The sequence below is a fragment of the Ahaetulla prasina genome, chromosome 1 (assembly GCF_028640845.1).
Source record: "Ahaetulla prasina isolate Xishuangbanna chromosome 1, ASM2864084v1, whole genome shotgun sequence".
Classification (NCBI taxonomy): Eukaryota; Metazoa; Chordata; class Lepidosauria; order Squamata; family Colubridae; genus Ahaetulla; species Ahaetulla prasina.
The window spans coordinates 182651608-182664491 of NC_080539.1; the positions used below are offsets into that span (position 1 = coordinate 182651608).

A 12884-nucleotide genomic window follows, 5' to 3' on the forward strand; every position below is an offset into this window, starting at 1 on the left:
ATGCTTGGATTAAGATACAGGTAAATAGAATTCAAGGAAGGTTGGACTTAGTTCACTTGTGGTTACTTAGGGATTTTAGGCTGATCCCTCTTTTAACTACATCCCCACGTTCTGCCACTCCTTACACCAACAATGCAGGAGACAACAGGAAATCAAAGGAGTAGAAGGTTATATAGAAATTGAAAGAAATTATAAAAGTGGAGTCAATAGGAGTCATTATTTTAAACATGATATTATTGTGATTTTATTAGATTACCTTAGACAGGCCTAATAAATGGAAGAAATCCTGAGAGGCATGGCCAGTGTCGCAACAGAACGATCGCTCACCCCGATAGCTCCAGGGTAAGTGCTGAAATCCCCCCCCCGAAATGGGGGTCCGCTGCGGACCATAGCTGCCTCGAAGTGGTAGCGAAGAATGGGGGAGCCGCTGGAGCAATCAGGGAGGTAGCAAACTCCCTGTAGCCCCGGTCTTTCCCCCCCAACCCATCAGGGAGGAATGGCAGCCGACATCAGCTGCTACAAAGTCGGAGACAGCCACAAGAATTGGGCAGGAGGAAGAAGCATTTTAAAGAATAGAATGTCGAAGTCGGGTGAGTTAGCATCAGCTCACGGAGCAATAGATGTTTTTTTTAAAAAACAACAACGCACAAGCATTGAAGAAAACTGGAATTAGCAGCTAAATTTAATGGAAACAGAAAATGGAAGGAAACAAGGATATCTTAAACTTTGAAGGAGAGGGCTTGGAATGGAAGTCTAGAGCCCTAACCAATGGAAAGAATTACTTTAAAAGAAAAAAATACTTAAACTTTGAAAAGAGAGGGCTTGGAACAGAAGTTAAGAGTCCTAATTAAACATCTCTTAATTAAGTATGTTTGGAGACACTTGGAAGATTTGATGGACTATTCAAGATATAAAAGAAATAAGAAAAAGAAGTCAGAGAGAACTTTATTTTAGACTTTAATGGAAAACTTTAAATCCCTCTATTCCCTGAAATTTGTGACTAGAAGAAAGTTAAAGAAACTATTAAAATGGGATAAGTGAAAAAGGAAAACAAACGGAGACAAAGGGAAAGCGTGGTTTTTAGAAATTAAAATGGACACTGTGTTAATTGCAATCGTAATTCAAAAAATATTTAAAGATAGAAGAAAAATGAAAGTAAGAAATTGTTTTTTGAGATTTTAAAATAATTTTAATGTGCCTTTAAGAGGCACTTAAGAGAAGATTCTGGATTAGAAAATTGACTTTTAAGAAACAAGAAGAAACCTAACTGCTACTTAAAATGGCTACTTAGTTATCTGCAATTGTATCAAAGGGTGACATCTACAGGCAAAGGAAGAAAAGTAAGACCTGAATAGCTTTTGTTTTAGGACTATTTCCATGAAGATTGAGATGCTGGTACGATTGTATGACTGCTTCAAGAAAGGACTTCAGATGCCTTCCTCTTAACTGAAGATTTAAGCAAAGAACTTTATCATTTAAATAAGAATACAAGTGATAACTATGGATTACACAAGATTTTGGACAAGAAACTTGTTTTTTATGATTTTGAAATTTTAAAGAAATATTATTGCTTATGATTTGTAATTGTATTAAATAGTGATTTCTAGAAGCAGAGAAAGAATGTAAGAATTGAATAGTCTTTGTGATTTCAGGACTATTCCTATGAAGATGGAAAGGTTGGTGTGATTGCACGACCATTTCAAGAAAGGATGTTGAATGGCTGCTTTCAGATCTATACTAAATTTATGTAAGAATAAAAGTGACAACTATAGAATAATTTTTAAGGAGAAAGTTGTTTTCTATGATCTGAAATTTTAAAGAAATATTGTTACTTATGATTTGCAACTGTATTAAATAGTGATTTCTAGAGGCAGAGGAAGAACGTAAGAATTGAATAGTTTTTGTGATTTCAGGACTATTCCCATGAAGATGGATAGGTTGGTGTGACTGCACGACCGCTTTAAGAAAGGATGCTGATCTATACTAAAGATTTTAATAGAGAATTATATGGATGCAAGAATATAAGTGACAACTATAGAACAACTTCTAAGGATGATTTGGGGAATGAGGGAAAGATTACAGATTAAGAGAGGGAAGGAAGGAAAGGAGTATTGAAAAATTTAATAGGTTATTTTTTATTTTATTTTATTTTATTCTTTTCTCTTTCTTTTCTTTTTTGCTTTCTTTTCTTTTTAAGAATATGCAAGGAATTTAAAATGTTTAGTGATAAAACTTCCAAGGGAATAGTAACAATAATCACCCCTCTCATTTTAAGCTGTTTTTTGTTTTTTATTGAGAATTGATGATATGGAAGCATATGCTACTTAGAGGCAGAGGAAGTTGATAAGAGGTCTTTGTGATTTCAGGACTAATCCTAAGTAAGATGGAAATGTCTATGTGATTGCAGGCCAGCTTTATGAAAGGGTTTTTAGATGGTCTGACCTCTGATTAAAAGTAATTCAGATGTTTACATTTGTGAAATTTAAGAAGTTAATAGAATTATTAATGAGGTTTTGGGGAATTTAAATATGGGGACTAGACTTCATTTAAACTTTAATGGTATGGAACACAATTTTTACTAGAGATGTGCAATAATTATTAATTTGAATGAAGGAGAAGGAAAAATATTGTATAAATATGAAATTTGAAATATTTTTAAGGATGTACCTGACTGACACTCTGTTCACAATGATGTTTTTTATTATTATGTTTATAAAAAAATTGCAAAAAAAAATTTAAAAAATAAATGGAAGAAATCCTTCTGTGTCACATTAAAAACTCGACAGTGGGAGATTTTAATTATTATGATATCTACTGGAAATTAACAATTATAGTCCTCTCTTGCTTATAACCTCTCTCACAGAAAGTGGAAGAAACAAAGGGAGAGGGTTCTATTTTGGACTCAATCATTTTTAATTTTATGTACGTGCGTATGTATAAAATACATTTATTGTATTGATTATATAAGAGAGTCAGCTGGCTGGATGACCTGGGGCCAGTCATTCTCTCTTAGTCCAACTCACCTCACAGGATTATTGTGGGGAAAATAAGAACAATATGTATTAGGTGTGTTTGCTGCTTTGAATTGTTTATAAAAATAATAAAAATAGGACACAACTCAAAACAAATGAATCAATCAATCAATTAATGTGTCAGTCTCTATGATGCTTGCTTGCTTTCGGCTGCCATTGTAACGGGAGTGGGGAGGATTTGCTGGTATTTAGGAGTTGGGGAAGTGAGCTGGTGGAGATGTCTCGAAAAAAGGGAGGAAAATTCTCACCTAATTCATGATCTTATCCAGGGGGGCGCCGCGGACCTTATGGGCGTTACGGAGACCTGGTTGGGTGCAGAAGGGGGCGTGCCCCTTGTTGAGATGTGCCCACCGGGCTTCCGTGCATTCCATCAGCCGAGGGCTCAGGGTAGGGGTGGGGGGGTGGCGGTTGTGATTAGAGAGAGTCTGGAGCCGAGGGAGACCACTGTACCTCAGATTGCCGGGTGCGAATCCCTCTTGGTGAGATGGGGTCATAGGTGTCAGATGGGCTTGCTGGTCGCATACCTGGCTCCTTGCTGCGTGACAGCTGCCCTGCCCGAGCTCCTGGAGGTGCTGGCCGGGGTGGCAGTTGAGACCCCCAGACTTTTAGTCATGGGGGACTTTAACTTGCCATCTTCCGGCTCGTCATCAACAGCAGCTCGGGAGTTCATGGCTTCCATGACGGCCTTGGACCTGACCCAAGTAGTTGATGGCCCTACTCACATTGGGGGTGGCACTCTGGACCTGATTTTTGTCTCTGGTCAGTGGTCGAGAGATCTGGACTTAAAGGAAATAGTCACTGAACCTTTGTCATGGTCAGATCACTCTCTCCTTCGTCTGGACTTTCTGACCGCCATTCACCACCGCAGGGAGACGGAGCCGATTCGTTGGTTCCGTCCCAGGCGCCTGATGGACCCGGAGGGTTCGGACGGAGCTTGGGCCATTTCCTGAGGTCTGGCTCACGGCTCGGCTGAGGAACTTGTTGCGGCCTGGGAGCGGGCGCGGCGGGGCCTTAGACCGTGTCGTGCCTTTGCGGCCTCTGACCCGGCGCAGGTCCCAACCGGCTCCTTGGTTCTCCGAGGAGCTGAGAGGGATGAAGCGCCGGAGAAGACGCCTAGAGAGTTCCTGGAGGTCCAGCCGTTCAGAAGCTGATCGGACACTAGTGAAGTCCTATACTAGGGCTTACCTAGTGGCATTGAGAGAAGCGAGGCGTAGATACGCCTCCTCCCTCATTGCATCGGCAGATAACCGCCCAGCCGCCCTGTTTCGGGTGACCCGCTCCCTCCTACACCAGGGAGAGCGGGATGACCCGTTGCAGGGACGTGCTGAGGAGTTTAACGGTTATCTATACGATAAAATCGTTCAGCTTTGGGATGGTTTGGACCAAGATTGCGGTGATACGGGTGAGACGACTGAGGGTGGTCTTGGTGACATTTTATGGGATGAGTTTGACCCTGTCGCTCCCGAGGACATGGACAGGCTGTTGGGGAGGCTGAATGCCACCACGTGTTTACTGGACCCGTGCCCCTCCTGGTTGGTGCTGGCCACGCAGGAGGTGACACGAGGCTGGCTCCAGGCGATTACGAGCGCTTCCTTGGTGGAGGGTGTCTTTCCGGCCGCCTTGAAAGAGGCGGTGGTGAGGCCCCTCCTCAAGAAGCCTTCCCTGGACCCGGCTGTTTTAGGTAATTATCGTCCGGTCTCCAACCTTAACCAGGCGAAGGTTGTAGAGAGTATGGTGGCATATCAGTTTCCCTTGCACCTGGATGAAACTGTCTATCTAGACCCGTTCAGTCCGGTTTCCGGCCCGGTTACAGCACGGAGGCGGCTTTGGTCGCGTTGGTGGATGATCTCTGGAGGGCCAGGGATGAGGTTGTTCCTCTGCCCTGGTCCTATTAGACCTCTCAGCGGCTTTTGATACCATCGACCATGGTATCCTGCTGCGCCGGTTGGAGGATTGGGAGTGGGAGGCACCGTTTATCGGTGGTTCTCCTCCTATCTCTCCGACCGGTCGCAGTCGGTGTTGACAGGGGGCAGAGGTCGGCCCCGAGGCGCCTCACTTGTGGGGTGCCGCGGGGATCGATCCTCTCGCCTTCTGTTCAACATCTACATGAAGCCGCTGGGTGAGATCATCAGTGGGTTCGTGTGAGGTACCAGCTGTATGCGGATGACACCCAGCTGTACTTTTCACACGGACCACCCCAGCGAAGCTATCAGTGCTGTCCCGGTGTCTGGAGGCCGTCGGGTCTGGATGGGGAGAAACAGGCTCAAGCTCAATCCCTCCAAGACAGAGTGGCTGTGGATGCGGCATCCCGGTACAGTCAGCTAAATCCGCGGCTGACCATCGGTGGCGAGTCATTGGCCCCGATGGAAGGGTGCGCAACAGCGTCCTCCTGGATGAGCGGCTGTCTCTAGAAGATCATTTGACGGCCGTCTCCAGGAGAGCGTTCTACCAGGTTCGCCTGGTGCGCCAGTTGCGCCCCTTTCTGGACCGGGAGGCCCTATGCACGGTCACTCACGCTCTCGTGACGTCTCGCCTGGATTACTGCAATGCTCTCTACATGGGGCTTTCCCTGAAGGGGCTCCGGAGGCTACAGTTAGTCAGAATGCGGCTGCGGGTGATAGATGGAGCCTCGTGGCTCCCGTGATAACACCCATCCTGCGCAGGCTGCACTGGCTACCTGTGGCCTTCGGGTGCGCTTCAAGGTTTTGGTGACCACCTTTAAAGCGCTCCATGGCATAGGGCCGGGTTATCTACGGGACCGCCTACTGCGACCAGATACCTCTCACCGACCCGTGCGCTCTCACAGAGAGGGACTCCTCAGGGTGCCGTCAGCTAGGCAGTGTCGTCTGGCGGCGCCCAGGAAGGGCCTTCTCTGTGGGGCTCCCACCTCTGGAACGAACTCCCCAGGACTCCGTCAACTTCCAGATCTTGAACCTTCCGTCATGAGCTCAAGACTCATTTATTCATCTGTGCAGGACTGGCTTAGATTTTTAAATTTAGAGGGGTTTTAAATTGATTTTAATATTTATATTTCTATTTTTAATAATTGGTATTAATTATTGGCATTAGAATAAGTCTTTTAATGATTATTTTAATTTGTATATTGATGTTTTTATATGCCTGTAAACCGCCCTGAGTCCTTTGGGAGATAGGGCGGTATATAAGTTTAAATAATAAATAAATAAATAAATAAATACAGGCTTCAGAGCAGCTGTGGAGGGAGCTGATAGTTGTCAAGGTCAACTGTTCCAGCATACCAGATAGATGGGGCCATCTGAAGAACCACCCCACATGACACCTTGGGGAGCTGTGGAGTGGACACTCAGCCTGGATCCTTGGGGGGAGGGATTTGGGATTGCTTTCAATATGTAATTTTCACGCCTATTGCCTCAGATTTTGCTTTTCTTTCATTGCATTCAGTTCATACTCAGTAAAAGTACCTTTCTCTACTAATATGGAGTTGGGGTTTTTCTTTCTTGAGTTTTGAATGGAGGCACATCTTGAGTTCTTTACTCAAAGGCTTCAAACAGAGCAATCTGTCCCAAACACTTTAGTAGCCCTTGCACAGATGATCTATAGGCTGAATCACAAAATCTACAGCTCTATATAGATTCTTTTATACGCAAAATGCATTATACTACTAAGGCAACCCTCCCAAAAAAAGAATATTCTTACTTGATTTTCTTGAGCTTCTAGACGTGTCCTTAGACAGTGACATTCAGTTTGTTGCTCCTGTGCCATTTTTCTTTCTCCTTGTACTGTCCTGATCTCTTGCTCTCTCGTTGGTTTGACAGCAGACTGCAATTGTTTCGACCCCACTTTTGTTTGTGCTTCTTTATCTCTTTGTACCTCCAAAGTATGAACATCATCTTGTTTTTTATTTTGCATCATTGACCCTGTAACCTGAACAGTGTTTTGGACAGCTTGTTCTTGTTGAAAGTCTTTACAATGCAGATGCATTTCTTCCATCTGTTTCTTTGAATCGAATATCTGCTGCTGTGATTTCTCAATTATAGCCAAAAGTTTCATAGAATTGGACCTTTCTAAATGCAACTGTGCTTGCAATTCCTGCAATGAATCTTTATGTTTACAAGACCCACATTCATTTAATCTCATAGTCAGATGTTCTGTCAAAACACGTTCATGATTCAAGGCAGTTAACATGTCTGCATTTTGTTTTTTTTCAATATCTAAATTTTTTTGCAGTTCCAACAGTTTATTCTGATCCTTGGATAATAAAGCCTCACAGCGAGAATGTTCAATTTGGAGTTCTTTACGGAGATTACTGTTTGCTGATTGTTCATGTTCTAAAGCCACAGTTAATTGATTGTTCTGAATACATTGTAACTCCAAGGCAGCTTGCAATTCCTGTACAACACAAACATATATTTACATTAATTTACACTAAAATTCAAACTTGAATATGTATGAAGTCTAATACAATGCAATTTCACGGAAATTAAGATTTGAGTCCAGAGAGCTTTAAGAAAAATCGATAGAACAATATGTAATTTTCACCTCTTTAAGAAATGCAAAGAAACAATTTCACCAGCGAAAGAAGGTCTATCCTTTGTACTTGTGTTTTCAGCTTTGGGCTACACCCTCCTGAAAATAAATTGGTTTATAAAACAGCAGCATAGAATCAGGGAATGAGTCTGTCCTAACAAGCACCGGCAAGGGCATGAAGACAGGGACAGTTTCCCAAACATTTTGTTGACACCTAATTGGACAATGACTGACACCAGGGATTGGCCAGGAACAAGAGAAAGTTAACTGTATCTTTTGTGCGGGAAAATGTCAGATCCAGCTTTGCCTTTTCTGTAACCACTTTGGCTTTAGTAAAGTACACTTTTGGCTAATCATGGGCCAGGAGTCTTTCTTTCCTAATTAATCAAGTTGGGACAGTTGACAGTTGGATTTAGTAAAGTACACTTTTGACAAATTCTAGTCATGGACTAAATTGTTCCAATGACTATCTACTCCAGATTCATTACACTTATCAAGAAATACAATAAAATAGAGATACAAAAATAAAAGCCCTCTCTACACATTCAGGTGTTAAATATTGATATAAATTTTATATAAATTTATATTTATGATAAAAAATAGGGAAAATCCTCTTTTTATTGTTTGTAAAAAAATGAAAGTGCTATACTGAATTGGTTATAGCTGTCTTTTCACTGACACATCTTTCTTTACTGTAAAAACTGAATATTAGATGATCTTTGCAAGATCTGATTGAAAGGAATCCTTTAAGTATTTGAGTTTTATTTTTCCTAAGTAACTGACCTGGCAAGTTTGTACCTTAGTATATTTGGAGGCAAATAAATAAAATAATTGGATGGTTTTATCCTCTTTTACATTTAAAAAGTATTAACAGCACTACATGGAACTTAGCTAACAAAAAATGAAATGTAGACTGAACTTCGATATATTTATGAAAATTCATGGTTAAATTAATTTCAACTAATATTTTACCTAGTATTATTTTCTTGTCCAAAACTATGCTATAGAACCAAGTGGTTAACTGACTAGCCTAAATGAGTGCTTATAGAGTTAGAGAACCAAAACACTTCGATACATCATGTCCCAATTTCTTTGATTTGAATAGAGGTATAACATTTAATCTAACTATAGTATTCCTTTGTTTTTCAAACAAGCTATTTAAAATTATTACATGGGCGGCAGGGGTGAAATGCTCCCGGTTTGGACCAGATCATCCGATCCAGCAGCGATGGCAGCGGGTGGTTCGGAGAACTGGCAGCAAAAATCCCTGCCGCCCCCCTTCCCTGGCCCATGCCCAGCTGAGCCCCGCAATCATCAGGGTTGTTTTTTTTTACTTCTAAAAGCATTTTTTCTTCAGCCGAAAAAATGCTTTTAAAAGTAAAAAAAAAAAAGGCTTCTGATGATCACACAGCTCAGCTAGGATTGTAAGACCCCTTAGGAAGCATTTTTTTCTACAAAAAATGCTTCGAAAGGGGTCTGGCGATTCCAGCTGAGTAGCCTGATCCCTTTAAAAGCAATTTTTTTCTTTGGCCAAAGAGGATGTAAAAAGAATGCCTCTAAAGGGTTCGAGCGATCCCAGCTAAGTATCCTGATCCTTTTAAAATCAATTTTTTTTACAGCTTCTTCCGTCAAAGAGGCTGTAAAAAAATTGCTTTTAAAGGGATCAGGCAACTCAGCTGGGATTGCCAGAACCCTTTAGAAGCATTTTTCTACAGCCTCTTTGGCCAAAAAGGTTATAGAAAAAATGCTTTTAAAAGTTTTTTTTTTAAAAGTTAGCCACGCCCACCCAGTCACATTACCACCACCAAGCCATGCCCACAGAACCGGTAGTAACAAATTTTACATTTCACCCCTGATGGACGGCATGGCTAGCACTGTGACGATATGACAGAAGCTCCATGGGGCACCGTGGAAAACATTGAAATCCCCCTGTCCAGGGGTCCATAGAGACCCTAGCTTACCCTGTAAGGGTGGGTGAAGAAGAGACATACCCTGCGAACCACAGGGAGACTACAAATCCCTGTGGGAACAGAGGAAAACTTCTCGGACTGGCGAGGAGTGATAGACGGCCATTATGAGCTGTCAGAAGCCACAGCAGCCATACCGGAAAGTTAAAAGAAGAAGAGTGTCAAGCGGTGTGTTTGCTCTAGGTGATTTTTCTGAACTCTGTTTTAAAAGATTTGGCTATCCCTCAAAACTGGAGCTTATCGAGACTGAGACTAAAGAATAGGAAGTGGGATTGTAAATTTTCCACCTCCGAATTTGGCGGCGAAGAAGCCTTTAGACACTAACAAAAAGGACATAGAAGAAATTATTATTGTGTCACAAGTAAATGTGGAAGAGATAGAAAGAAGAGACTAAGGCACTATTTGGGGTGAAGTTCTGTTGTCCCCTTTTTATTTTTAAATTTGGAAACTTTTGATTATAAAATGGAAAAACTGTAAGCGTTAAAATTAAGGATTGACAGGACAAAAATAGAGGAAATAGAACAAGTGTGCCATCTACTGGTACCTGCTGGCAGAGAAAGTGTTTAAGAAGTGAAAGGACTTCTGAATAGACATGACCTTGGAATGTGGATTACAGTAAATGAATAAGAACAAAATCCTGACACCAGCAATTTGTTCAGTCTGGAAGGCTGGAGTAGAGAGTGGAAGAACTATGACAGTGCAAAATTAGCAGCTCTTGGGTTCTAACAGATAATAAATAGGCAAGCAGGATGAAGTTGGGAACATTTTGAATAGAACGCCTTTGGAGTGTTTCTCTTTTTCCCTTCTTTTATTTTGTTGCTTCCTGCCCTCACTTGAGACCTTAAAACCCAGAAGTTTGGAAACTACAAAGACTTGACAAATTGGACTGGAGTAATAAAGTATTTTGGTGAAATACAATTAATCTTTGGTATTATAACTATAGAAGAAGAAAAGAAGAGACTATAACAGTTTTACAAGAACTCTTGGGATATTCTGTGAAAGATTGTTGGGGACATACGTGGGCCTAAGTGGAGTATAAATAAATTTTGATAGACTGCCTACTAAAGAGGAAGAGAAGAAAAATCAAAGACAACTTAGAAGAGATATGTTGGTTTGTCCTATAAAACCATAAAATCTTGTAGAGACATATCCTGGATTTTGTGGACTTTAAGGAAGTAATTAGTACCCGTATTCATATTCTATTTCTACTGTATATAATATTGTGATAAAAAAGAAGAGAAGACGGGTGAAAAACAAAATTAAAAGTACTTTTGAATTGATATATTATAGGCTAGCTGGACAGAAGTGGTAAAAAGACTGATAGAGGAAGCTAGTAGTGAGAGTATGGTTATAAAAAGGTTGCTGAAGTTGGGAGGCAACTGGGAGGGAACGGTGGAATAGTTGGGAGTGTTGGGAAAGATGAAGAAAACTGCTTCGGCTCCCTCTTCAGCAACGTCATCGGCTGCCCCAAGTCCGGCAAGCCAGAGATCCTTGGATAAGTTTCTGTTGCAGGAAAGAAATGCAATCTGCTAAACAAATAATTCCATCAACACTGTCAAACTATGTACTGAATCTGCACTACTATTAATCATCTCATAGTTCCCATCACCAATCTCTTTCCACTTATGACTGTATGACTATAACTTGTTGTGGCAATCCTTATGATTTATATTGATATATTGACCATCAATTGTGTTGTAAATGTTGTACCTTGATGAACGTATCTTTTCTTTTATGTACACTGAGAGCATATGCACCAAGACAAATTCCTTGTGTGTCCAATCACACTTGGCCAATAAAAATTCTATTCTATTCTATTCTATTCTATTCTATTCTATTCTATTCTATTCTATTCTATTCTATTCTATTCAATGCAGGTGGAAACAAAAGCAATGTTCCAATCAATACAGAAGTCAATGACTAAACTACATGAAAGAATACAAAAAATGGAGAAAACATCCAACAAATAATGATATAGAGAATACCAATTTCTGGCAAAAAAATTGATTAAAAATAACGTACAGATGGTTGATACCTGAAGATTTATTGGTGACTTGGCATGAGGAAAGATTTAGGTTAAATTCAAAAGGACAAGGCAATTGAGTTTGATGAGCAACACTTCACCATGGAGGAAGAGAATGAGAAAATAGAGAAAACAAATGCTAAGAGACAAGAAGTTTTGGCCAGAGAAGAACCACTATGGTTAAAAGAGAGTGAAATGGAGGAAAAAGGATAAACAGAACGGGAAGGAGTTAGAGCAAAAGAACAGAGAGAAACAAGAACCACTAGAACAATTAGACCTATTTACAAGTAAAAGATGGAAGAAGAAATTACTTAAATGTCAGTTAATGTCAAAGGAATGAACTCCCCAATAAAAAGGAAAAACTTTTTAAACAAATCTGACCTGTCTGTGGGAAGTACATATTAAAAATGACAATTATAAATTTTTGGAAAACCCTAAAATAGGAAAACTATATGCTTCATTACCACAGCAGAAAAAAAAGAGGGGTGGCCCTCTTCATCAAAGAATCAATAGAATCAAAACAAATTTACAAAGATGAAGAGGGGAGAATTCTGATGGTAGAAGTAACGATAAATTTTAAACAGACACTATTAACAGTAATACATACACCAAATACCAAGCAAGAGGTCTCTTATGAGCAACTACATAAGAAAATTATAGAAATGGAGTATGATAACATTTGTATTGTGGGAGATTTTAACGCAATTGTCGATGTAAAATTAGACTATAAAAGTAGTAAAACAAATCAAAAAGCTAGGACAACTTTACCAAAGACCATTTTTAAAATGACGGAGGAAATAGGAATTAGAGATCCGTGGAGAGAATCAAAACCAGAGAAAAAAACAATACACTTTTTATTCAAATATGCTTAAATCATGGTTGAGAATTGACATGATATGGATGTCATCGGAATTGCAAGAGAATATACAAGTAGAAGTGGAATCAAACATTTGGGCAGACCATAATTCAATAAAAGCTAAATGGAAAGAACAAATAAGAAAACCAAGATGGACATTAAAGCAATCAGCATTGGAAGATAAAGAGTTTATACAAACAATGAAGACAGAAAAGGATTTATTTTTTAAAAAGAATAAAAATGGAGAAACATCCCTGCAAAATGTATGGGACACGACCAAAGCATACTTTAGAGGATTAGTGATCTTTTATATAGGAAGGAAAAATAAGGAGAAGAAGAAAAGACGAAAGAGATTAGAAGAAGAATACAAGATTCAAACTGAAATTACAGAGATACCCACAAAAATTAGTAAATGGAATTAATAAAACATGAATTAAACATCTTAGAGAAAGAGGAATTGGCAAAAAAAAATTAAAGCAGCCAAACAGAACTTCTTCAAA

General features: G+C 40.2%; 1 protein-coding gene across 6 annotated transcripts in view; it reads right to left on the minus strand.

The window, feature by feature from the left end:
• PCNT (pericentrin) overlaps positions 1-12884 on the minus strand; it is a 95014-nt gene that overhangs the window by 20745 nt on the left and 61385 nt on the right. For all 6 annotated transcript variants that reach the window (XM_058184335.1, XM_058184329.1, XM_058184318.1 and 3 more), the window contains one exon: positions 6708-7400. In XM_058184335.1, coding sequence (XP_058040318.1) covers positions 6708-7400 — 693 coding nt within the window. The remainder of the gene's footprint in view (positions 1-6707; positions 7401-12884) is intronic.